The sequence below is a fragment of the Solea solea genome, chromosome 20 (genome assembly GCF_958295425.1).
Source record: "Solea solea chromosome 20, fSolSol10.1, whole genome shotgun sequence".
NCBI lineage: Eukaryota > Metazoa > Chordata > Actinopteri > Pleuronectiformes > Soleidae > Solea > Solea solea.
Window position 1 is genome coordinate 1,640,539 of NC_081153.1, and position 27,343 is coordinate 1,667,881.

General features: G+C 42.4%; 2 protein-coding genes and 2 long non-coding RNA genes across 5 annotated transcripts; 2 read left to right on the top strand and 2 right to left on the bottom strand.

Annotated features, from left to right (window-relative positions):
• Positions 1 to 1,144: 1,144 nt before the first annotated feature.
• On the bottom strand, positions 1,145 to 8,237 carry LOC131447834 (neuronal pentraxin-1-like). Its single transcript, XM_058619914.1, has 5 exons — positions 7,382 to 8,237; positions 4,922 to 5,561; positions 4,421 to 4,668; positions 2,521 to 2,700; positions 1,145 to 2,139 (listed from the first exon to the last, which is right to left on the bottom strand). Exons 1-5 carry the CDS (start codon positions 8,171 to 8,173, stop codon positions 1,930 to 1,932), a joined length of 2,070 nt encoding a protein of 689 aa, XP_058475897.1. The 5' UTR covers positions 8,174 to 8,237; the 3' UTR covers positions 1,145 to 1,929.
• Positions 8,238 to 8,317: 80 nt separating this feature from the next.
• LOC131446926 (uncharacterized) lies at positions 8,318 to 10,881 on the bottom strand. The gene is made up of 3 exons (XR_009233980.1): positions 10,414 to 10,881; positions 9,003 to 9,072; positions 8,318 to 8,551 (listed from the first exon to the last, which is right to left on the bottom strand). It is a non-coding gene; the product is annotated as an uncharacterized LOC131446926 (long non-coding RNA).
• Positions 10,882 to 11,135: 254 nt separating this feature from the next.
• On the top strand, positions 11,136 to 14,427 carry LOC131447819 (uncharacterized). Of its 2 annotated transcripts, none has more exons than XR_009234087.1 (3): positions 11,136 to 11,218; positions 11,742 to 11,890; positions 14,164 to 14,427. It is a non-coding gene; the product is annotated as an uncharacterized LOC131447819 (long non-coding RNA). The 2 variants fall into 2 exon arrangements; XR_009234088.1 differs by having other exon boundaries at positions 11,139 to 11,218; positions 11,745 to 11,890.
• Positions 14,428 to 14,460: 33 nt separating this feature from the next.
• LOC131447818 (voltage-dependent calcium channel gamma-6 subunit-like) lies at positions 14,461 to 25,514 on the top strand. The gene is made up of 6 exons (XM_058619895.1): positions 14,461 to 14,659; positions 17,479 to 17,589; positions 19,324 to 19,432; positions 22,773 to 22,847; positions 23,896 to 24,033; positions 24,102 to 25,514. The coding sequence occupies exons 1-6, from the start codon at positions 14,465 to 14,467 to the stop codon at positions 24,320 to 24,322; spliced, it is 849 nt and encodes a 282-aa protein (XP_058475878.1). The 5' UTR covers positions 14,461 to 14,464; the 3' UTR covers positions 24,323 to 25,514.
• Positions 25,515 to 27,343: the final 1,829 nt, after the last annotated feature.

Consider the following 27,343-nt stretch of genomic DNA (forward strand, 5'->3'; position numbering starts at 1 on the left):
ACAGACACATGAGACAGACACATACATATTGCTCTCCTGCTTTCTGGGCAGTCCTTTATTTGAATACAGTGTCAAGCTTGAAACTTGAAATCTCCTAAAGCTGAACCTTTATATTTTGTTTCAAAAACAACAGATTGTGTTTCTTCACTAAGTAGTTTGATGAATAGTCCTGCTACTATCTGAAAGACTGTCTGGGGCGGCGAGCCATTCAGACAATGGAGGAGTGTTAAGTAACGACGTGTTTGAATGAGGTTTTAAAATCCCTGCTCCAGCCAGCAGGAGCTCTGCTGAGTATGAGCTTTAACACTCACACACTTCCAAGTCCCCACTTTGCTTAATATTAAAAAAAATCACCAGAGCGTCTTAGACATGATTTTAGGTTGATTTAAAGCATGACAAAGAGGGGACCTGAAAAATGTCCCCTGTTCAACGGTGAGTCCCCTCTTTGTGTGTGTGTAACGACGCTGAAGTCCCCTGTTCTACTGGTTGACAAGTACACACACACACACACACACAGAAGTTATTCTGTGTCTCAGTGGCAGTGTTGTGATTTAATGATATGAACATTTAACTGCCGACTCTGCAAATGTATGCAAAGTAGAACCGAGTCATGAAGATAACCACACATGACTGTGAGGAGACGTCAGAGTTAACTCTGTTACCATAGCAACACTTCTACAAACTGTTAGACTGACTTTTCCCAACAGGAAACTAAAGTTTATCTCTCAAACCAAAGCCCATAGAGAAAATCAGTGATTTTAGCTGCGGGGACACAGGAGCTGCTGGTCCTCTGCTGCCTCGTGTGGTCACTGTGTGTCACTGATGCAAATGTTAGCGAAGATTTTCAAATGCAGAATTGACAAAATAAGACATTTGAAGTTAGTAATGGAGGCAGCAGTGGATCAACAACTCCTGTGTGTGTGATGTTAAAATCACTGATTTTCTCTATGGACTTTGGTGTGGGAGAGTGAGTGGTTTATGAACTTCAGTTTCCTGTTGGAAAGTCTGTCTCACAGTGAGATAAAGACGTGAACGTGTTCTTAAGACATCAGAGACTTCATTTCATTATTATTTATAAGGATTATGTTTTTTAAAGACTTAAAAATCCTTTTAAACGGCAAAATGTTAAAAGAAAAGTCTTCAATTTTGCTTGAATTTGTAAAAGTGTTTTATTCAAAATCCCGTTACAGGTCTATTTACAAATATTTGACAGCGTTTATATGAGTTCCTCTTTCAAGTTTTATATTTAAGTTGATTAAGTTGAGTTTTTGGCTTAGACATGGGGGGGAGGTCTACTTTACTGTATATTTACATCCAGACAAAGACACGAGAATAAACATGACAAAAAACAACAGAGGTGAGGAGGGGGAGGAGCATGAAAGTCACATGACAGGAGAGAAAAAACAGAGTCAAATGAGACTAAAGGAAAATTAAAATAAATCATTGAAATACTTAAGAGTCTTTGTGATGTAATGTACAACTACTCTGTAATAAAAAGTGTGTGTGTGTGTGAGCAGGATCAGATCAGCTGTTCACAGGTAAATCCCGCTGTAAGCCACTGGTTGCCACAGAGACGCAAGGACACGTTTACTGGTTGTGGTCGTCGCGGCTGTCATTGACCTTTGACCTATGTAGCTGCTGTCAGACTGTGTATATTTATGTTGTTTTATGCCATAAATGCAAATATCCTTCTACAAAAAAAGCATCTTTTCAATATGAAATACTAAAATATAAAAAATCAACGTCATCATCAGCAGCAGCAGCAGCAGCAGCAGACCTCAGGACCGTGTTTTGACAACAGGGAAATCCTCTTATGTGCTGGAGATCCATGCAAATCCAAACATCTCCAGAGTCTTCAAAGTCAAACCAAAACCAGAGTGGAAGAAGAAGCAGCAGTGAAGTGGTGAGACAGGAGAAGGCGGAGCGTCCTCAGTGACAGGGCTCGAACGGGAACTCGGCGAGTCCTCCGTGCAGCTCCACGTTTCCCTCCGACCAGGACAGGACGTCACCGAGCAGGTGTCCGCCGCACGTCGCCTGGCTGTGGATCTCACCCGGCGTCAGGACTCTGGACCAGAACTGAAGGTCGGCCAGTTCTCCCATGAAGGACTGAGTGACGTCGAAGCTTCCGCCAATCGTGTCCTGAGGAGGAACAGCACAGATTTAAGAGGATTCACCATGGAAGTAGCAGTTAGCCACCAGGGGGCGACTCTACTGTTTGCAAAAAGAGCTGAATTTGTCAGTAACAATGATTTTCTATATGAATTCTAGAGTCAGAGAAATCTCTCTCTCTCACACACACACACACACCAAAGACCACAGAGAAAATCAGGGATTTTAGCTGCTGGTCCTCTGCTGCCTCGTGTGGTCACTTTGTGTCACTGAAGTAAATCTGAACAGAGGATTTTAAAACTGAATTTACTAAAATAAGACATGTGAACTGTGATGGAGGCTGTGTGTGTGTGTGTGTGTGTGTTGTAAAGATGTCGTAGACTTAAACCTCCAGGTGTTCCTGTCACTCACCTGCTCTTGTCCCAGGATGAACACGCCTCCTGGTTTCACAGATTGCCACGACGACAGATTCTGTCCTGAACCTTTCTTCACGCCGTCCTGAAACACCTCCCACACGCCGTCACGTGTCCACCACGTCACACACACGTGATGCCACTTCTTGTCTGTCATAGTGACGGGCAGAGTCACGGCCTACACACAGACAGACAGACACACACACACACACACAGACAGACAGACACACACACAGACAGACAGACAGACAGACAGACACACACACACAGACAGACAGACAGACAGACAGACAGACACACACACACAGACAGACAGACAGACAGACAGACAGACACACACACACACAGACACAGACAAACACACGCACACACAGACACACACACACACGAAGACACAGGCAGACACACACACACACACATACACACACACAGGGTTTGTCATGTCAAGTTTTTATCATGAAAACAACAAATTAATGCAAATTTAAATTGTTTTTATTTACAAAATCTGTAAATAATCAACTGACTGATCAACCAACCGACTAACCAACTAACTAACTAACTAACAGACCAACTGTCCATCTGACCAACTAACCACATAACCAACCGACTAACAACTAACTAACCGACCAACTGTCCATCAGACCAACTAACCGCATAACCGACTAACAACTAACTAACCGACCAACTGTCCATCTGACCAACGAACCACATAACCAACCGACTAACCAACTAACCGACCAACTGTCCATCTGACATACTAACCACATAACCAACCGACTAACAACTAATTAACCAAGCAACTGTCCATCTGACCAACTAACCACATAACCAACTGACTAACAACTAACTAACCGACCAACTGTCCATCTGACCAACTAACCACATAACCAACCGACTAACAACTAACTAACTGACCAACTGTCCATCTGACCAACTAACCACATAACCAACCGACTAACCAACTAACCGACCAACTGTCCATCTGACCAACTAACCACATAACCAACCTAGTAACCAACTAATTAACCGACCAACTGTCCATCTGATCAACTAACCACATAACCAACCGACTAACAACTAACTAACCGACCAACTGTCCATCAGACCAACTAACCACATAACCAACCGACTAACCAACTAACTAATCGACCAACTGTCTATCTGACAAACTAACCACATAACCAACCGACTAACCAACTAACTAATCGACCAACTGTCTATCTGACAAACTAACCACATAACCAAGAGACTAACAACTAATTAACCGACCAACTGTCCATCTGACCAACTAACCACATAACCAACCGACTAACAACTAACTAACCGACCAACTGTCCATCAGACCAACTAACCACATAACCAACCGACTAACCAACTAACTAATCGACCAACTGTCTATCTGACCAACTAACCACATAACCAACCGACTAACAACTAATTAACCGAGCAACTGTCCATCTGACCAACTAACCACTGAAGTTCAACTGAATGATTCAACTTAAGTCTTTGATCACTTTGATCACTTGGACGTTTGATCTCAGACAACAATACTTCAGTCTAATCAGATTATCCGTGTAATGAACTCAGTAAAGAGGATTAAAGGAGAAGCTTTCACTGTTTCACAGAATCATTGATTATCACTTTCTTCAGAGATAAACTTTAATATTGATTATTGTTAATAATAATAATAATAATAATAATAATAATAACAATAATAATAATAATGATCGTGTTATCACTATTAATAATAATAATAATAATAATAATAATAATAATAATAATAATAATAATAATAATAATAATGATAGTGTTATCACTATTATTAATAATAATAATAATAATAATAATAATAATAATAATAATAATATTAATAAAAGTATGAGTTCTTGTGTTTTCACCTTGTCGTTGATCAGCAGCTCCATGGGGTTACTGCCCCACTCCATCAGCACCAGCTCGTTGGCCTGTCCCGGCACGGCGTAGGAGAAGGGCGTGCCCAGTCCTGGCCCCGCCCCCGCCTTTAACCACAGGCACACGGTAAGAGCGAAGATCTCGTTGACCACCGTCCTCCTCATCCTCGCGTACATGTAGTTGGTCTTCATGGGGAAGTCCAGCAGGAAGCTGCTGGGACTCTTTGGCTTCTTGTGATCTGAGGTCATAGGTCAGAGATCATCACTGTCAATGACTCCTATTACTGTGTGATTATTTAAAGGGACACACCTGACCTCTGCTGCCTCGTGTGGTCACTTTGTGTCACTGCGGTCTAAACGAAGATTTTTAAACGTTGAATTTAAATAATAAGACGCTTGAACTTATTGATGGAGGCAGCAACGGATCAACCACTCCAGTGTGTGTGTGTGTGTGTGTGCGTGCGTGTGTTTGCGTGTGTGCGTGACGGTTACCGTTGCCATGGTGAAGCTGGCTCAGCACCGTCTCCAGTTTGCTGTGACCCGTCTCTTTGTTGTTGAAAGGCTGTCGCCGAGGGTGATGAGCGTCGCCATGGTGATTGTCATGGTGGTCGTCATGGTAACCAGGTTCATGGTGGTTGTCATCATGGTGGTCATTGTGGTGGTCGCTGCGATGGTTGTCATAGTAACCGTAATGGCGACCGGGTTGCCAGTCGTAGCGGTGGTCGTAGTCGCTATGGCGACTGTGGTGACCACTGTGAGGGTTGTACCGGTCTCTTCCATGGTGGTTGTTGTTGTGGTGGTTGTCACGGTGACCAGTGCTATGATGGTCGTCGTGGTGACTGTCATGGCGGCTGCTGCTGCTGCCGTGGTGGTCATCGTGGTGACTGTCTTGGCGGCTGCTGCTGCCGCCGCGATGGTCGTCGTGATGGTCGTCGTGGTGACTGTCATGGCGGCTACTGCTGCCGTGGTGGTCGTCGTGGTGACTGTCATGGCGGCTGCTGCTGCTGCTGCCGCCACGATGGTCGTCGTGGTGATCTCGGTGGTAGCTGTGCAGCTGCTCCTCCAGAGCGTTGATCTTCCTCTGGAGGAGTTCCCTCAGAGAGCTGGAGTACGAGCTGGACGAGTTCCTCGCCTGAACAAAGTCACATGACCTTTAACCTCGCCATACACACACACACAGGGCTCTGTTATTTGTTTACCAGTTCACATGAGCGTTAGTGATGATAGATTTTGTGCATCATCACATTTCTTTCTTTCCATTTTTAGACTTACTTAAACAAAACCAAACCAAACACTGAAATTATTCTTTTTTAATGATCAACTTGGATGAGAAAATGTTGGAAAATTGAGGAAACAGCAGATTTTAATCACAGCGTTTCCATGACAACTGGATTTTGCTTAGAGGAAATAAACAAAGTGACTGTATAAATGAATAAATGACTGAATCCGTGGTTTGACATTTAAATGTAGAGAGAAATAAATCCAACAAAGCCGGCTTTGTTTCCGTGCCAGCACACGCCGCCATTAATACCCACGTCAGGAAGGATGAAGCTAATTAAAGGTGAGGCTCCTGCGGGAGGGAGGGAGGGCTCATTCCAGGCCCCGCCTCTCACCCTCCACCAGTGCTACCCTGAAACGTCACTAGATGTCGCCAGAACACATTAGTTTATGAGTGGATGTAAAAGTTGTTCCTGCAAACAGATTTTGGAAATAGTCATGAAAAAGAAACATTATTAACCTGAATTAGATAAAGTTTAAATATTTGAAAGAATCAACACAATCATCTAAATCTTCACACACGGTGTCTTTATCTCACCGTTAGACTGAAGTTTGTAAACCACTCACTCTCCCACACCAAACCTCACAGAGAAAATCAGGGATTTTAACATCACACTCTCACACACACGCACACACGCACAGGTGTGCGTGTGTGCGTGTGCGTGCGTGCGTGCATGTGTGTGTGCGTGCGTGTGTGTGAGTGTGTGTGAGTGTGCGTGCGTGTGTGTGAGTGTGAGTCGTACGTTGTAGATTTAAATGATTTCTGTTCTGCTCTGTTTTTGTCGGCCTTTGCTGTGTGCTGCTCGTGGCTTCACCTTGTTTCGCCAGATTATTTAACAGGATTAACCAGGTTAAATAAACCACCCATGATCTGGCAGCTTCCTCCTCCTCCTCCTCCTCCTCCTCCTCCTCCTCCTCCTCCTCCTCATCTTCTTACCCACGTTCATCCGACACATGGATGAAAACAGGATTTGTTAAAGGTCAGTGGTGACGGCTAATCAACGTAAAGCTGCTTCCTGTCGCAGTTTACCAGACATCCAGAGAATAGAGGAGAGAGGAGAGAGGAGAGAGAGGAGAGAGGAGGGAAGAGAGAGGAGAGAAGAGAGAGAGGAGAGGGAGGAGAGAGGGGAGAGCGGAGAGAGGAGAGAGGAGGGAGGAGAGAGGAGAGAGGAGAGAGAGGAGAGAGGAGAGAGGAGAGAGAGGAGAGCGGAGAGAGGAGAGAGAGTAGAGAGGAGGGAGGAGAGAGAGGAGAGAGGAGAGAGGAGAGCTGAGAGAGGAGATAGAGAAGAGAGGAGGGAGAGAGAGGGGAGAGGAGAGAGGAGAGAGAGGAGAGCGGAGAGAGGAGAGAGAGTAGAGAGGACGCTGACAGAAGTTCTTAGTGTGGAAGAAGTCTAGATTTTATCGTCCACACAAACACAAGTCTTCTAACAGACATCACAGCAGAGGTCATGACCCTCACCTCCACACACTTGAACTCAGTGATGGAGGCAGCAGAGGATCAACAACTCCTGTGTGTGTGTGTGTGTGTGCGTGTGTGTGTGTGTGATGTTAAAATCACTGATTTTCTCTGTGGACTTTGGTGTGTGAGAGTGAGTGTTTCACAAACTTCAGTGTGTGTAACAGTGAGATAAAGACGTGAGTGTGTTGTAAAGACATCGTAGACTTGAACTTCACCTGTAAGTTCTCCAGCCGCTCCTTCAGCGTCTGCAGCGTCTTCCCCGTCTGCTCAGGAGAGAAGGACGGGCTCTTCCTGTGGGGGGCGTGGTGATCGCTGCTGTGGGGGGCGTGGTGATCGCCGCTGTGGGGGGCGTGGTGATCGCCGCTGTGGGGGGCGTGGTGATCGCCGCTGTGGGGGGCGTGGTTAGAAGAAGACGACAAGGATGTGCGGTGGCTGCCGTGAGGCCCATGGTGGTCGTCATCGTGATTGTCGTGGTGGTTGTCGTGGTAACTGTCGTGGTGGTTGTCATGGTGATTGTCGTGATGGCCTCCAAAGCCCTCGCACAGGGTGAGCTTGGCGGTCAGCTCCCTGATGGTCTCCCTCTGGTCCAGGATGGTCTCCTTCTGCCTCACCAGACTCTCGCGCAGGTGTAAGATGGTGGCTTTGGCCTCGTCTGACATGGTCCCTCTCCAGCTGCTGCTGCCGCCGCTGCTGCCGCTGCTGCTGCTGCTGCTGCTGCTGCTGTGACCGTTAGCGCTGGGTCCATGGGGCACGCTGGGCGGGGAATAGCAGCTGGGATCCGCTTCAGGTGGAATCGGGGTGCAAACAAATTTAGGGCTAACTGCGTAGCTGTGTTCTATGGCAGGAAAACTGCCCGTTGATGCGGCGCAAGACAGGAAGTAGTAGAAAATAAGAGAACGAAGGGGGGCGGAGGGAAGGATGGAGCCCAGGGAGGAGCCCACCCATCTGTGGCGAGTCACAGGTGGAGGCGTGAGACACAGACAGAGGCGGGACACGTCTCTGGCCATTTTGGATCAGAGTCCGAGTTCCTCGTGGACACACAACAGTTCTGCTGAGCGTCACGGTGATGACAGCTCATTACCCTGGAACGTTTCAGGTGAAAGCATCTCAACAACAAGTGTTCTGACCCTGAGTGATCACACCAGGTTTCCTGTCTCCATGGTAACTCAGCTCACCTCCACTGGCCCGCTGAGGAATCCTGGATTAAACCAACTGCTGTGTCAAGGAAAAGCCAGCCAGGTGATCTTCCTTAGCCCCAAAGACCTCAGGAGGAGGAGGAGGAGGAGGAGGAGGAGGAGGAGGAGGAGGAGGAGGAGTGTTTAGCAGCCAAGAATAATCCCTTTAACTCTGGCTGTGAGCCCCATCAGATCCCAGAGTGATCACAGCTGCAGGAGGTGGCAAATTAAAACATGTTAAGACAAAGAAAATCCGCTTTCCAGACTGAGACTTTAATCTACAGTTTTATAAAATAAAACATTTACAAATGGTTAAAATCACTCTCCCACACCAAAGCCCAGAGAGAAAGTCAGTGATTTTAACTCACAGGGACACAGGAGCTGCTGGTCCTCTGCTGCCTCGTGTGGTCACTCTGTGTCACTGAGGTCAATGTTAGCAAATAAATTCAAAAGCCGAATTGACAAAATAAGACATTAGAGCTTAGTGATGGAGGCAGCAACTCATCTGTGTGTGTGTGTGTGTGTGTGTGTGTGTGTGTGTGTGTGTGTGTGTGAGTGATGTTAAAATCACTGATTTCCTCTGTGACACGCGCACGCACACACACACACACACAGCTCCTCGTTATCGTCACGTCTTCAGCCTTTAAACCACTTCACTGACCTTTGACCCCTTTGAGAAAATTCTCATTATCACGTGTGTCCTCAGCTGACCTGGAGCCCCGCCCCCTGACCTGAGGGTGACAGCAGCAAGACAGTGACCTTTGACCTGCTGAAGTTGACGTGGAGGTTTTTACAGTCTTTTCTTCATTTTACTAAACGTCTCATTAAAGTGATTTATTATTTCAAAAATGCTGTAAATCTGTTGCCACATTATTGTTTTATCGCAAATTAAGTTTGTGATTAAATACAGACACAGGTCAGTGTGTGTGTGTAAATATAAGATAAATTTACATCAATAATATAAGAAATAAACTGAATTTTACTTCAACTTTCTAACATTTTGTTCAGTTTTTCCTGGTTTTAATGAACAGTTTCAAGTTTTCTTAAAGTCAGTGACAGATTTAATATTTATTTATCATATATATATATATATATGTATATGTTATACAGAGGCTAAAGTAGGACGTAAAGAACAGCAGTGAAGCTTCGACACCAGTGAATAAAATAAAATATTATAATCATTTCATCCACAGCAGCGTTTCTTAAACTTATAAAAAAAACACAATTACATTTAAATCCCTTTAAACTTTAAACTCGCAACAAATCTAAAAAATCTAAATACTAATTTATTTAAACATTATTGAAAACATGAGTTCCACTGTGAATGTGAGGGGACGACAAACAGCGCGACACCTGCGACACTTTTTTATAGATGTAAAACTTTCCGTGACCTTTGACATGATTGAAGTTATTTTACATTTGTTTTATTATAAAGCTGATACTTTCACGAGGTTTTATGTGTTTTTACTTAATTTAGTTTTAAAAGAACTTTACAAATAAAGTTGAGTTGAATGATAATGAACAATTTTAATCACATGACTATCGTTCATTTCTCTTTAATGCTGGTTGTAAATATTTATTTACTTAAATAGAAAAATGTAAAACTTAAAACTGACAAACTTATTTATTTAGTTCAAGTTTAAAGTTTATTTGTGAAACACATTTATCAACATGAAGCCCTGGATTATTTAAACAGATTAAATACAAATATTTATAAAAATAAATGTAGTTTTAAAAGGTTTGTGTCGTCGTCAGAGTCGAGGCCGTGGTTAAAAAACTATCACATCACTTCCACACTTTAAATAAACCAATGTTTCTCTTTATTTTTCTTATCAAACACCAGATTAACTCCAGATTAATTAATCCAAGTTAAATGAAATGACCAGTTATTATTTGGTTTTCCTGTTTTTCAATGATCACATTTTTCACTCGCAAACAAACAAACATGTTCAGAATGATTGTTAATTCCTCTCATCTATTGAATAATAATAATAATAATAATAATAATAATAATAATAATAATAATCTGGTTTAAAGGCTAAAGTACAAACTCGAGTAAACACTTTTCTTACCTGGTGACCTGCAGCTCTGCAGTCTGTGCTCCAGCTTCGTTTGTTCACTCAATGATGATCAGCTTCAAGAGGATTTACAGATCATTTTAACCCTGTCTGTCTGTCTGTCTGTCTGTGTGTCTGTCTGTCTGTCTGTCTGTGTGTCTGTGTGTCTCACACACACACAGTCTTTTTACACAATAACAGATAAAGACAGAGACAGTATATGAACATGAACGTGAGCTTCATCCTCAGGTCGTGTGAGTTAATGAATCCTGTTAAACTTTTGTGTCTGTAATCTCACTGTGACACAAGGTCAGAGGTCACAGAGCAGCACACACACACACACACACACACACACACAGTTTGTCATAATGCAAGGAGGCACATCTGTCTGTCAACACAGGACATCCACAGGAAGTGGGAATCAAACCCTGGACCTTACATGCTGTGAGGCACCAGTGTTCTCCACTGCACCATCACACTTTCATTTAACATGTGAAAAAGTGATTTAAAGGTTTAAGGTGTGTGTGTGTGTGTGTGTGTGTGTGGTCACATGGTGTCAGCGTGGGCCAATCAGAGGCGGCGCTTGTTTTTAATCCTCTCTTCAATCACAGACACAGAAGCAGCAGCAGGGGCGTGCTGACACGACCCGCTTCTCCCCCGGGTCGGCTTTAATGTCATTAACAGGTGGAGGACAGAAATACACACACACACACACACACACACACTTCACCCTCCGCCCTCTCTCTCCCTCACTTCCTTTCCTCACCCTCTCACCCTCTCACCCTCACCCTCTGAGCAGAGCCACACACACAATAACCAGGTCAGCAACTTTTCCTCATGTCACTATTGTTTGTGAAGTGGTGAATGACAGCGTGAGACACATGTGACCACATGAATGTTTCCCTGGCATCTGGACTTGTGTTTGTGTGTGTGTGTGAGGGTGAGATGTGTGTGTGTGTGTGTGTGTCCAGGTATTACTAATGTTGTGGGGACCTAAACCTGTTTACACAGTCACATTATGGGGACTTGTCTTCCCTGTGGGGACAAAAATCAAGTCCCCACAATGTAAATGACTACATTTTAAGGTGAAGATATGTTTTAAACTTAGGTTGAGGTTAGGGTTAGGATTAGGATTAGGATTAGGGTTAGGGTTAGCCCAGTAGTAAATGTAGTTAAGGTTAGAGTAAGTCTCCAGGAAATGAATGTAAGTCAATGCAATGTCCCCTCAACTCATGAATGTCGAGCGTGTGTGTGCGTGTGTGTGTGTGTGTGTGTGTGGTGTGTGTGTGTGTGTGTGTGTGAATAAATGTGACCTGTTCTCTGTGTTTATGTTCGGCTCAAAGCAGCAGGAACTTTCCTCTCGTCTGTTGGTTCCACGCTGGATTATTTTTGGAGACGTGCAAACGGATATTTGAAGCAGTGAACGTGTGAAACTCACTGTAATGAGTTTCCTCGTCCTTGTGTGTCCAGTGGAGACGGCGATCACTCTTGAGTAAGAACGGCTTTAAAAACTTTTCACTGCAAAAAAAAAGAAGCTTCTGTTTGTCATTTTTTGTTTTAATATTGAGACAAAATAAAAATAATTTTTCAGGATCACAAAATAAATTGCATGTATTTAACAAAGTTAAATACATAAAAACACAAAAACATCAATGTCCTGTTGCTGCTGCTGCTCCTGCGGGTTCTTCTTATTCATTTTTTTTTTTTAAATTTGAGCCTAATGATTAATATTCCATTGTTTTGTCCATTTAATGTCAGGAAATTACTTTTAAATGTTTCCAAAACCTAAAAATTATTTGATATGATCTGCTTTGTATTAAGTAAAGAAGTTAAATTCACATATTTCTTACATTTTGTCCAGTTTTTCCTTGTTTTTAAAGAGTTTAAAGTTTTCTAGACAAACATTTACTAATTCATTGTAAGAATATTTGTCTTATTTCTACCAGTGCTGTTTTTACAGTGTATGCACATGATGATACTGAAACTTTAAAAAAAACCAACTGATGTGGTTCAATCAATCGATCTTAATCAGTTATAAATTGGTGACTGATATTTTTAAATACAAATACTACAGTTCAGCTTCTAATAATAATAATTATAATATATCATGAATTGGTGCCATTTAAATAATGAACTTACAATATGAGAGTAAGTTTCTGGACATTTTTATGACGATAAATGAAATAGAAGAATTAAAAAATGTCTCAAATTCAGTAAATATTAATATTATTGTGTAATTTGAGAGATATTTTAAGTAAAACCTTTTCTTCTACCTAAAATGTTAAAATGGATGACATCTGTCCTCACGTCGTCACGTCGTCCTGGTGAAACATTCAAACTCTGAAACTATCCAGCGTCAACCAAGTCCCCCGTCACTGAGTCAGCAGCAGCAGCAGATAATCATCATCATCATCATCAGCAGCAGCAGCAGCAGCAGCAGCAAATAATCAGCAGCAGCAGATAATCAGCAGCAGCAGCAGATAATCATCATCATCATCATCATCAGCAGCAGCAGATAATCAGTAGCAGCAGCAGATAATCAGCAGCAGCAGCAGCAGCAGCAGCAGCAGCAGATAATCATCATCAGCAGCAGCAGCAGCAGCAGCAGCACCTCGTGACTTCACTCTGCACACGTTTACTGTTACATAACATCTGAAAATAGCTTAGCGACTGTGGCTCTGCTATGCTAAAGGTTTTTTCTTCATGTTGCTTCACTGTGAGAATGAACATGAGTGTAAGTGAGTGAGGAATGTCTCTGGTGATGCATTCTGGGAAACAAAAACACCTTATTGTTCTGCAAACTAAACAAATGTAGTTATATGCTAAGTTTTACAGTGTAGTGAGATTTAAGGAGTTCAAAAAGACAAAAATGAAATCATTAATTCAAAAAACAGCTAAAATATGCTTCTGTACCAAATAATTTCAAATTAATAGTATTTCCTATGTAACTGCAATGTGTAAAAGAAAAGCAAGGTAAGACTTTTATTGTCACTTGTTGACTCTAGTTTGTTCATTTTATGTCTCTTATTAGTTAATTAAGTGTTAGCTGATTATTTGTTGTCATGATAGCAAATAACTGTTGACTTATATACAGAGTCAACAACAGAAAAGTCTTACCTTGCTTTATTTTACTGTTACAGAGGAAATACTACTTTGATTTTGAAATTATTTGGTATGGAAGCGTATTTTAGTGCAGTTTTCTCAATTAATTCCTATTTTCTAAGTCTCAATACACTGTAAAACATCATAATAAATGAAGTTTTAACGACTTCAGTCAGTCATTATCTACCGCTTTATCCTCCACCAGAGGGTCGCGGGGGGTGCTGTGCCAATCTCAGCTACATCGGGCGATAGGCGGGGTACACCCTGGATAGTTCGCCAGTCCATCGCAGGGCCACACACACAGATAGAGACAAACAAACAACCATTCTCTCTCACACTCACTCCTATGGTCCAATTTACCTAATCCCCACATTGCATGTTTTTGGACTGTGGGAGGAAGCCGGAGAACCCGGAGAGAACCCACGCACACACGGGGAGAACATGCAAACTCCATGCAGAAAGGCCCTTGTTCCAACCGGGGCTTGAACCCGGGTCTTCTCGCTGCAAGGCGAGAGCGCTAACCACTACACCACCGTGTGGCCCTGTTTTAATGAAATATAATATATATGAAAAATAATCAATTAACTTTATTCAACTTTTTTCTTTTTTACAGTGTAACAAACTAATTTTCTTTCTCTTTCTTCTTCCCGCTCTCGTGTGCAGGAAGGATTCCTCCTCCTCCTCCTCCTCCTCCTCTACCTCGTCCCTCTAACTCTGTTTTTCATCATGACTCATTTGTCAGGTTTTCATCAAATCCACTGTTTTTTAATCACTCTTTTCCTGAAGAGACGACTCATTCTCGTCTTTCCCTGATAAACTCTGTTCTGACAGGTTTTGTTTTTTGGGCACAAACTGAGAACACAGAAACGTTTACCTCTCATTTTTGGATTGTTGGAGTTTCACAACTTACACTCGTTTGCTAAAGTCAGACGCAGCCGTCTTAGTCGTTTTCCGCTCTGAGAGAATGTGGTCGACCTTTTTCGTGACCGATGAGGAAGGCCGCACGGTGGTGCCGGGGGCAGGAGGGATGGTGCCGGTACCAGCAGGAGCGAGTCAGGGAGGTTTGACAAGTCTGATGACCGGACGCACCACGTTCGGAGGGAACAAGCGTCGCAGGACCACGTCCATGGGACACATGAGTGAGGCGCAGGAGGGAAAGGTGACCGGTTTGTGGCTGTGTCCATGTCTTCAGTTTTCCACTATGGCAAAAATTTTACATAACCGTCACAAAGCTAAAGAGAAAGCTAACGAGCCAAACCCCCGAAACACCCATAAAAAACTCTTAGAGCAGCTGTTGTACCTCAAAAGCTGTAATAAACAGCCCTCTACCATTCCCCTTAACCTTCTAAAAGGTCATATAGAACATTTCTGTTCTAGATCAAAAACGACAGAACTTCCTCAGTCACATTTACAGCCTCATCATACCCCTTTAAACCTTCTAAAATGACGCCCAGAACCTTGTTGTTGATCACTTAACCTTCAAAAACAACCGCAGAACCCTCCTTATCTAAATACACCTCAAGAACCTTTAAACCTTTAAAAATTCTACACCAACAATATGTATAGTAGCAGCTCCTCAGTGACCATGGCAGCCTCCTAATGTTACATTACATTACATTACATTACATTACATGTCATTTAGCAGACGCTTTTATCCAAAGCGACATACAATAAGTGCATTTAAACATTTGGGTACAAATAAGAGCTAGAAGTAAGAAAGAGTTTCTTACTTCAAGTGCTAGTCATAAGTGTGATGTATAAGCAAGTTTTTTTTTGTTTTTTTTGTTTTGTCGTCTTAGTCAAGGTAGAATTGGAAGAAGTGTGTTTTTAGTCGGCGGTGGAAGATGTGGAGGCTTTCCGCTGTCCGGATGTTGATGGGGAGCTCGTTCCACCATTTGGGAGCTAGGACAGTGAACAGTCTCGAGTTCTGTGAATGCCTCTGCGATCCTCTCAGTGAGGGGGCAGTGAGCCGGTTTGCCGATGCAGAGCGGAGTGGGCGGGCTGGGGTGTAGGTTTTGATCATGTCCTGGATGTAGGCTGGACCGGATCCGTTTGTAGCATGGAACGCAAGCACTAGAGTCTCGGATGCGAGCACCTACAGGAAGCCAGTGAAGGGAGCGGAGGAGCGGTGTAGTGTGGGAGAATTTTGGTAAGTTGAAGACCAGTCGAGCTGTTGCATTCTGGATGAGTTGCAGAGGTCGTATGGCACACGCAGGGAGACCAGCCAGGAAGGAGTTGCAGTAATCCAAGCGTGAGATGACAAGAGCCTGGACCAGAACCTGTGCCGCCTTCTGGGTTAGAAGAGGCCGTATCCTTCTGATGTTGTGCAACATGTATCTGCAAGATCGAGCTGTTGCAGCAATGTTGGCAGCGAGGGAGAGATGGTCATCAAGTGTCACACCCAGGTTCTTTGCGGTATGAGAAGGAGTTACCACAGAGTTGTCGAGGGTGATGGTCAGGTCTGTGGTGGGAGAGCCCTTTCCTGGGAGAAAAAGAAACTCAGTCTTGTCGAGATTGAGTTTCAGGTGATGGTCAGACATCCACTGAGAGATGTCGGTCAGACAAGCGGAGATCCGTTCTGCTACATGTGTGTCGGAGCTGGGAAAAGAGAGGATGAGTTGGGTGTCATCGGTGTAGCTGTGATAGGAAAAACCATGAGAGAGAATAACAGAACCAAGAGAGTTGGTGTATAGAGAGAAGAGGAGAGGGCCCAAGACAGAACCCTGAGGGACCCCAGTAGCTAGAGGACAGGGTTCCGACACGGATCCTCTCCAGGTTACTCTGTATGTTCGGTTTTGAAGATAGGACGAGAGTAGGGTAAGTGCAGAGCCTGAGACACCTAGTTCTTGAAGGGAGGAAATAAGGATCTGGTGGTTAACTGTGTCAAACGCTGCAGAAAGGTCCAAGAGGATGAGCACAGAGGAGAGAGAGGCAGCCCTGGCAGTGTGGAGTTGCTCAGTGACAGCAAGAAGTGCAGTTTCAGTCGAGTGACCTGCTTTAAAACCAGACTGAAGATGATCAAGAAGGTTGTTCCGATGAAGGTAGGAGGAGAGTTGATTAAAGATAGCACGCTCCAGAGTTTTGGAGAGAAAAGGAAGAAGAGAGACAAGCATGTAGTTATTTACTTCAGACGGGTCAAGGGTGGGTTTTTTAAGGAGGGGGGTCACTCTGGCCTCTTTAAGAGAGTCTGGAAAGCAACCAGATGATAGAGATGTGTTAATGAGGTGGGTGAGGAAAGGAATAAGATCAGAAGCAATTGACTGAAGAAGGTGAGAGGGGCTAGGGTCAAGGGGGCAGGAGGTGGGGCGGGCAGAGGTTATTAGGGAAAGAACTTGATCATGAGATAGAGGGGTGAAAAAGGATAGAGAAGGAGCTGAATTTGTGGTTGGTAGAGTGGTGAGATCAGGAGTTGGGGTTGAGAAAGAAGAGCGAATTTCATCGACTTTTTTGTGAAGTATTTGACAAAGTGAATTGGTAGAAGGGAGGAGGGAGGAGGGGGAGTGGGGGGGTCAAGGAGGTTAGAGAAGATCGAGAAAAGTTTTTTGGGGTTAGGGGTTACTCTAAGCCTTCTAATATTACATTTAGAACCTTGTCGTTTAACAATTCATCTTCAAAAACAACCATGGAACCCTCTCAATGACTTATACATATCAAATGACCTCTAGAACCTTTTTGTTGACCTCTAAACCTTCGCAAACAACAGTACCCATAGTAAAGGTTCCTCAAAGACCATGGCAGCCTCCTAATCTTACTCTTAGCCTTTGAAAATGACATCTAGAACCTTTTTGTTGTCCTCTACACCTTCAAAAACAATAGTACATACAGTAGAAGCTCCTCAGTGACCACTGCAGCCTCCAAAACATTCACCTGAGCCTTCTAAAATGATATCTACAATCTCTTTGTTGACCTCTTCACCTCCAAAAACAACACTCACTGACCACTGCAACATTTAAATCCTGCAACATGTTCTGTCACCAGATCAAGTTGGCGTTCTTCGTGGCCATCGTGGGCGTGGTCCTCACGGTGCTCGGTGTGGGCACGGAGTTCTGGGTGGAGCTGGCACCGTCCAAGAGTTTTTACAACAACCAGGTGAAACATCACGTGTGACTTCACACACAAACTCTGCTCTTTAGGCAAAGAAGCAGCTAATGTGGCTAAGTCCTTCCCTGATGGTGTGTGTGTGTGTGTGTGTGTGTGCTCTATTAGCCATGTTACTAGCTTGTTAGTGAACATGTGGTACAACTTTAGATTCACATTCAGCTCATAAATGTGTTCAAGTTTGTCTGAAACTCTCAAGTCTGGTCAATGCCGATGAACACATGAACCCAGACATGTTCTTAAATCAACATTTCATTGTACAACGGTCATAAATACAAATAAACTGTGTAGTTAGCGCTGACGATAGCTTCACGTTTGACTTACAATTACAAAGCAGCTGTTTTTAAGTCACTTTTCAAAAGGTTTTAAGTAGTGATGTGACGTTCCGTATCGAGGCTTCGAAGCGTGTGCCGAGTAGGGGAGGGGGCGTTTCCACGATGCGCGTATTCGAGGCTTGCTTCATTTAGGGGAGGAGCCAAAAATTATGACGTCCGAAGCCTCGCTGCCAGGCTGTACCACGTGATTGCTTCGTGAAGTGGTTCAGATTTTGCTGCGAGGTTTTACAGCTATATAGACCCCTATATAGGCTCCATTCAAAATGTGGGTTTTTGAAGGAGAGTTGTGGTCAGTTGAGAGTTTGGATAGAGTTTGGATAGTTTGGAGAGTTTGGATAGAGTTTGGATAGTTTTGAGAGTTTGGATAGAGTTTGGATAGTTTGGATACTAGAGTTTGGATAGCGTTTATATAGTTTGGAGATAGTTTGGAGAGTTTAGGGAGAGAGAGAGCGATTTAGGAGAGTGAGGAAAGTAGGATAGGTGATATAGGATGGAGCCAGCGAGGCTCATCATTGTCCAAGTTACACAAGCATAATCTGTGCCCTTTTCCTAGTTCCACAAGCACTTTCACTGTCCTCTGCCTGATTACGCCCATGCCATTTTCAGAAAGACATTGCACAACCTGCCATATTATGATATTACCATTTTGGGAAGATTTACACACACAGAATACATTCAAAAAATGTATTAAACACATATGTACAGAAATTATTTGGTCATACATTTTTTGTAATTCATAGTCATTTCTAACAGACACAAAAATTCAATTCATCACACATTATGTGGTTCAGATACAGCTGCCTGTGATTATACACTTGGCCAGTAGGTGGTTTCGTGTGCACATGAAGCTTCGAGAAATGAACCCTTTCTCGAACCAATTGGCTCAAGTGGTTCAATGCCTCATGAGGCTACATCTCACCATCACTAGTTATAAGTCAGATCATTCGCAGCAGATCGTCTGAAACATGAGTGACTTTAAATCGACTTACTGCGTTTTCTGCTACGATGCTTCATTCAAATGTTTGTCAAACAGGAAGAAGCAAACAGGAAGTACATTTATACAGGAAGTGACCTGAAAGAGGACGTGGAGAAATGGGAAGTGACATCATCACTTGATTTTAAAGAGAAAGAAAATAAATAAATTATTGTTGGATATTATACAATCTAGTTTTTGTAGCTCATGACGGTCATTGAAGATCAACTTTAACAATTTGTTTTCTATATCTTTATGGATGTATTTTTACATATTACATATATTATATTAATAATATTATATTATATATATATGCATGTAGGCAGTCCAGAAAAAAATGCATCTTCAAATTACTTTACTGTGTGAAAATATTGTATCAAAGCTAACTTCTTTTATTTTTGAATCCCTGTGTTTCAGACCTGTCTGACGGCTCATTATGGTCTGTGGAAAGGCTGCACCAAGACCTTGTGGGTGACTGATATCGACCCAGAGAGACTGAGCTGTGGACCCGCTGAGCTGCCCGGAGGTGATTCAGACCCACACATGCATCCACACGTAGAAAAAACAACAACAATCCTGTTCACACACAAGTTCTTCTTCTTCTTCTTCTTCTTCTTCTTCTTCTATGTGCACATAGAAACGCAAAACCCCACTGTTACAACATGCCAAGCCAACAGGGGGCAATATAACCATAACCATAACTGCTTGTTTGTCAATCTAAAATGGTACACGCCACAGGAGAGGAGGAGTTTTATTTGGACGGATAATTGAGAGTCAGATAAAAACATGGATGTAAACATATATGATAATATGATAATAATGCTCTGTATACTGCGTGTACGACGGATTTACTGTATATGAAATATGACAGATGTGACATTTACAGTTAAAATAGCAGCCATACTGTAATCCTATGTTGTTATCGTTTCGCTGACTTTCAGAATTGGAAATCCGACCTGAAGGGGGCGTTCCAGTTAAAAGTTACGATTAGGAAATCGGAAATTCCAACTTATGACAACAACAGGGTTTACAAATAAACGCATCAAACAAAAAAACGGAACCAGTTTTGTGTTTTTAGCGAGGATGACGAATGTATCCAGAGCATTTTCAAACGTAATGGTGTGGATTCATCGCCGGGTTTGTGATGACTGTGTTTGTGTGAGCGGATGATTGACTGCACAGGTTTGAAGGATGGAGTTATGAATGAGCCTCATAACTTATGAATGAGTTATGAGTGAGCTCTGACTCTGTGCTCAGACAGATGATGCTTGTCTGCTTATTTGACGAATGCCCGCATGACTCACGGCCTGAGTCACTGTCACAGACCTTTTGGGTCAAGTACAAAGATGCATCATTGGGTTTTGGGGGAATCCTGAGCTTCCTCTGGTTTGACCGAGTGATGAAAAACCACTGTAATCCAGATCTGCAGCTGCTACGACATCATTATCCAGGTTTTTGTGGAGGTTTGTGCGCTGCTCACAGATGAAGTACATGCTGTGTGTTGTGGACGTTTTACTTTCGGCTTGATTTGGTCAAATGTGAACAAAGATCAGAGATAAAAAGCAGCGTCTCTTCTCTTTTCCATGACTCACCTGTATCAACTCCCACTTTTGAAGACTGACTCATAAACAGCAGAACAGACAGAGAGAAAACACAGACTCCTCACAGAGTCTACTTTTACAGGGTTACTGGTTTAGTGGGTAATTAGGTTGTTGTTGTTTCATCGTGGGACTTTGTGAACACAGACTGTAACTGAAGGCACTTTTTTATGAATGAACAAAAGCAACGACATCGACCAACGTGTGAAATATTCACCCAGTGAATCCTCACTGTCTTCACTACACTGTAAAATAACTCTCTGTAAAATGACTTTGTACTAAATACTGTTTACACAGTAGTTCCTGCATCATTTTACACTAAATCACTGTGAAAATCATCATTGCTAACTGATAATGAAGCTAATAAAGTTGCTAACTTGCATCACAGCTAACTAGTGTGGTTGATGACTTGCTAGCTTGAGTTGAAGCTGATAGCCTAGCTGATAAAGTTACTAACTTGGATTGCAGCTGATGACGTAGTTTATGTGTGTTGCTAACTTGCATCACATCTGAAGATGAAGCTGATGTTTTGCTATCTAGAATTGGAGCTGATGATGTAGCTAATGTGCGTTGCTAACTTGCGCTGCAGGTAACTTGCGCTGTAGCTGATGACTCACTAGCTTGAGTTGGAGCTGATGACGTAGCTGATAACATAGCTAATGTGCGTTGCTAACTTGTGTCCAAGCTGACATAGCTAATGTGCATTGCTAACTTGGGCAACAGCTACCTTTGTGTTGTAGCTGATGACATAGCTAATAAAGTTGCTAACTTTCGTCCAAGCTGATGACGTAGCTAGCTTGAGTTGGATCTCATAACTTAGCTGATGACATGGCTAATAAAGTTGATAACTTGTGTCCAGGCTGTAGCTAATGTGCACTGCTAACTTGCTTCACAGTTAACTTGAGCTGGAACTGATGATGTAAATGATAAAGTTGGTAACTTGCCTCCAAGCTGATGACGTAGCTAATGTGTTGCTAACTTGGGTCACAGTTGATAAGCATTGTATCTGATGACTTGCTAGCTTGAGTTGGAGCTGATAATGTACCTGATAAAGTTGCTAACTTGTGTTGCAGCTGATGGTGTAGCTGTGTTGATAACTCACATGTGATGTAGCTGAGGTTTTTCTAGCTTGAGTTGGAGCTTATAACTTCACTGGGGACATAGCCAATTACGTTGCTAACTTGCTGCTAACTTGTGACCTGCCTTGTCATCTGAGATTTAACATTGTACTATTTCTTTCTCAATGTCTTTACCAAGTTTATTTATTTATATTCATCTTCTAATGACTGAAATGTCCCGGTCAGTAGGTGGCGTTACACACATGTAAAAACAGATTGTTTAGAGTCGTACGGCAGCACAGAGGCTTTGATCGCACTTTATCAAGACTGATGTTCTGATGCTCAGACTGAGGCGTCACGTTCTCTGTGACGATCAAACTTTAATCACTGTAACACAAGCAAGAAGACGGTGGAATATTAATGAATTCATTTCACGGGAAAGCGTCGGATTGTCACCTTCAGCTCGTCGTTGACGTTCACGCGTGATTATAGTTGATGGAGAATAATTGAGACGAGTTCTGAGGCTCGGAGAGAAGCGGCTCCTGGAATTTCAACAATTATAATAATAAAGAGAGCAGAGAGAACCAGGGGATGTCTTAAGAACATGTTCCAGCTTTATCTCACTGTGAGACAGACTTTTCCAACAGGAAACTCAAGTGTGTAAACCACTCACTCTCCCACACCAAAGCCCAGAGAGAAACTCAGTGATTTTAGCTCACAGGGACACAGGAGCAGCTGGTCTTCTACTGCCTCGTGTGGTCACTTTGTGTCACTGATGTTAATCTGAACAAAGTGCCAAAGTCAAAATGGCAAAGTGACAAAATAAGACCTTAGTGATGGAGACAGCAGTGGATCAACAACTCCTGTGTCCCTGTGAGCTAAAATCACTGAGTTTCTCTATGGGCTTTGGTGTGGGAGAGTGAGTGGTTTAGAAGTAGACACAAATGGAGGCTGTTTACTGGTTGTTCAATAAAATCCCAGCATTCTTAGATTCTTAGTATTCTTAAATAAAACCAAAAGCTGTAGAAGCTAAAACAAGTGACTTAAATCAACCTTTTTGTTTTTTAGCCCATGAGAACATTTCTAAACTCACTGTTGGAGATGATAATGAGATGATAATCTCCAGCTAAAACCAGGTGACCTGATGATGTTTGTGTCTCTCTTCTTCCTCGTCTTCTTCTTCTTCTTCTTCCTCCTCGTCTTCTCACAGAATCTAACTGCACCTACTTCAAGTTTTTCACCACAGGGGAAAACGCTGTGATGTTCCAGAAGACGACGCAGAAGAGTGAGTCATTCACCTCGTTGTCCCCGCCTCCTTTTTCTTCAAACCCTCTCTGCCCCTCCGTCTGTCCGTCTGTCCGTCTGTCTTTGTCCCACGTCTCATCCTTACCTCCCCCCACCCCCATTGTCTGCTCGGCTGAGTGTTTCAAATCTAATCCTCCCACGCTGCGTTTGAAGTGCCGTCAAACCTCTCATTTTCACTGGCAGAGACATAATGTATCATCGAGATCACACAGAAGTGAACGACAGTGTCATCGACGCTGTGTCCACATTTAATAAACACAGACGCGAGGACATGAAATCATCTGTGAGGACTGAGATTTTCGGACATTTTCAGCGAAGATTAAAGATCATGGAATCACTAGCATCTGCCTCTCAAATGTGTTTCACTGAACGCACCTTCATTCTGGCGTCTTAAAGGGTTAGTGCAGGTTTTGCAGGTGAAGTGTAAACACAAGTTTTAGCCACTTTACAAAAGACAAAGTGAATAAAATCTACGTCAGTTTAAGTCTATGATATCTAAAGAACACGTTCATGTCTTTATCTCACTGTGAGACAGACTTTTCCAACAGGAAACTGAAGTTTGTAAACCACTCACTCTCCCACACCAAAGCCCATAGACAACATCAGTGATTTTAGCTCACGGGGACACAGGAGCTGCTGGTCCTCTGCTGCCTCGTGTGGTCACTTTGTGTCACTGAGGTCAATCTGAATGAAGGATTTTAAAAATAAAATTCACTAAAATAAGACATTAGAACTTAGTGATGGATCAACAACTCCTGTGTGTGTGTGTGACGTTAAAATCACTGATTTTCTCTGTGGACTTTGGTGTGGGAGAGTGAGAGTAGAGTGCTTTGAAAGTAAACACAAACACAAACACACTTTTATAAAGAAGGTTATTTCCTGAACTTTCCCGTACACTGGCAGATTTATTTCATGCATCCAATTTCAAAATTAGGTTTAGATTAATTTACTAATCTTTATAAAGAATGAGTTTTTACAGAAAAGTTATATCATGCAGAAAAATAACTGTGTCCTCCTCACCTGTGCAGATCTGAACATAGCGGCGGCCATGTTGGCTCTGTTCAGCCTCTTCCTCATGGTGATGGGAGCCATTTGCATCACGATGGCTCTCAGCAAAGAAATCCTCTTCTTCCTCAAACCAGCGTCGTTCTGCTTCATCCTGTCAGGTCAGTACCTGTGTGACCTCTGTGTGACCTCTGTGTGACCTCTGTGTGACCTCTGTGTGACCTCACAGGCGTCCTGGTGCTCCTGTCTCTGGTGGTCTTCCATCAGTCGGTCCTCGCGCTGCTGTCCAGCGACCACACGGTTCCTCTGCACCACGAGCTCTCGTGGTCGGTGTCGTGCATCGGCTGCGCGGGCGCCGTCCTCATCGTGGGCGGGATCCTCTTCGTGCTGCTGGCGCTGCCTTACAGCCCCTGGCAGAAGTGTCTCCCTCACAATGACAGTGGCAGCTAGTGGTCAGGAGGTGTTATTGCACTTTTCTTCTGTTTCCCAAAGACGTCTGAGTAAAACGATCTTCGTCCTGTGACGTTTTTGTGAAACAGCTTTGTCTTACAATCATCTGCAATTTACTGTTTACTGTTTGTTCACTAAGATCACATCATTCTTAGATTAAATCTGATTAAAAAAACTGTAGAAGCTAAAACAAGTGACTTGAATCAACCTTTTGTTACTTATTTGCTGAATTTCTTTGCTTATTTGCTTATTTATCCGCTTTATTTCTGCAGTTTATCGTCTTTCATCAGATTAAAACATCATTTTCATTCGTCATAAGAATTTAAATAAGCAGCAGTTTTCAGTAATCTGATTAAGACAATAGTCTGATTATGAGATCAAAATTGTATTTAAAACAATCAATCAGAGATTAAGATGTGGAGTAATCTGACTCTCAGCATGATGCATTCTCACAGTGGATGTGGCGTCAACATAATCAGATTACACCCTGTGTTATTTGAATATAATCTGAATATTCTATTAGCAATTCAAACAAACATGATAATCTGAATAATGTATTTTTCAGAATAAGGTCAATAATCTGATTATTCATGTCAATTTAAACACAAGTATTAATCCAATTAGGACAATAATCTGATGGTTTCTGCCATGTAAATGAGAACATGTTTTGAAGTAATCTGATTTTAATCTCCTCATTTGACTTGTGTCTTCATCAGATTATAACGTATTACTGTTAGCTTTTTCACAACAGTGGATGTAATGAAGAGACGAGTCATAATCAGATTATCTTCCATAACATGTCAACATGAATATTATGGGATATTCTGTGACTCTTCTTAAGATCTTAATTTGAAAAATATTCAGAATAACATCAGTAGTGGGATTATTGGTTTCCATGGAAACCAGATTATTGTCAGTCATGTGACCTGCAGCCAGGCTTTTTTAAACTCTCATGTTTTCTTCTTGTTTCTATGAAGACGTTAAATCTACGTTAAGATGGTTTTATCGTCTTGTTGATTTCACTCTGTCGTGTTTTGCTGCTTTTATTTTGGTAACTTCCTGTGTAACTCATCATGTTTCTAATGAAGAGGAAACTCTGTGCGCCGTGTTTTTCCTGCACTGAATGGATTTGCGTTGAAATGACTTGATTTTATTATTAAACATGACATGAATATTTCATGTCGTCAGATTCTCTCTGGTTCTTTGAGACGTCCTCATAAATAAAAATGCTGAGTCATGATTGGTCAGGGTTATTCATGACTCTCTTAAAATATGATTGTTTTTTTACGGCTGAAACTAACTGGTAAAAATATGTAATTATGAATGTTCTGACACTAAATTGAGTTTATAATTTATGTAGTTTTAATATTTACTGTACTTTGTATTTAAAACATTTACACATGATATATTAACCTACAGTGAAATGGAAGAATAAGAATGTGAGATATTAATGTCAATGTGCAAGTATTTGCTGGGACTATACTGGGTATTTGATGGGACTATACTGGGTATTTGATGGGACTATACTGGGTATTTGATGGGACTATACTGGGTATTTACTGGGACTTTACTGGGTATTTGATGGGACTATAATGGGTATTTGCTGGGACTATACTGGGTATTTGATGGGACTATACTGGGTATTTACTGGGACTTTACTGGGTATTTGATGGGACTATAATGGGTATTTGCTGGGACTATACTGGGTATTTGATGGGACTTTACTGGGTATTTGCTGGGACTATACTGGGTATTTGATGGGACTATACTGGGTTTTTGCTGGGACTATACTGGGTATTTGATGGGACTATACTGGGTATTTACTGGGACTATACTGGGTATTTACTGGGACTTTACTGGGTATTTGATGGGACTATAATGGGTATTTGCTGGGACTATACTGGGTATTTGATGGGACTATACTGGGTATTTACTGGGACTTTACTGGGTATTTGATGGGACTATAATGGGTATTTGCTGGGACTATACTGGGTATTTACTGGGACTTTACTGGGTATTTGATGGGACTATAATGGGTATTTGATGGGACTTTACTGGGTATTTGATGGGACTTTACTGGGTATTTGATGGGACTATAATGGTTATTTGATGGGACCATACTGGGTATTTGATGGGACTATACTGGGTATTTGATGGGACTATACTGGGTATTTGATGGGACTATACTGGGTATTTGCTGGGACTATAATGGGTATTTGCTGGGACTATACTGGGTATTTGATGGGACTATACTGGGTATTTACTGGGACTTTACTGGGTATTTGATGGGACTATAATGGGTATTTGCTGGGACTATATTGGGTATTTACTGCGACTTTACTGGGTATTTGATGGGACTATAATGGGTATTTGATGGGACTATACTGGGTATTTACTGGGACTTTACTGGGTATTTGATGGGACTATAATGGTTATTTGATGGGACCATACTGGGTATTTGATGGGACTATACTGGGTATTTGATGGGACTATACTGGGTATTTGATGGGACTATACTGGGTATTTGCTGGGACTATACTGGGTATTTGATGGGACTATACTGGGTATTTGATGGGACAATACTGGGTATTTGCTGGGACTATACTGGGTATTTGCTGGGACTATACTGGGTATTTACTAGGACTATACTGGGTATTTGATGGGACTATACTTGGTATTTGATGGGACTATACTGGGTATTTGCTGGGACTATACTGGGTATTTGATGGGACTTTACTGGGTATTTGCTGGGACTATACTGGGTATTTGATGGGACTATACTGGGTTTTTGCTGGGACTATACTGGGTATTTGATGGGACTATACTGGGTATTTACTGGGACTATACTGGGTATTTACTGGGACTTTACTGGGTATTTGATGGGACTATAATGGGTATTTGCTGGGACTATACTGGGTATTTGATGGGACTATACTGGGTATTTACTGGGACTTTCCTGGGTATTTGATGGGAGTATACTGGGTATTTGCTGGGACTATACTGGGTATTTACTGGGACTTT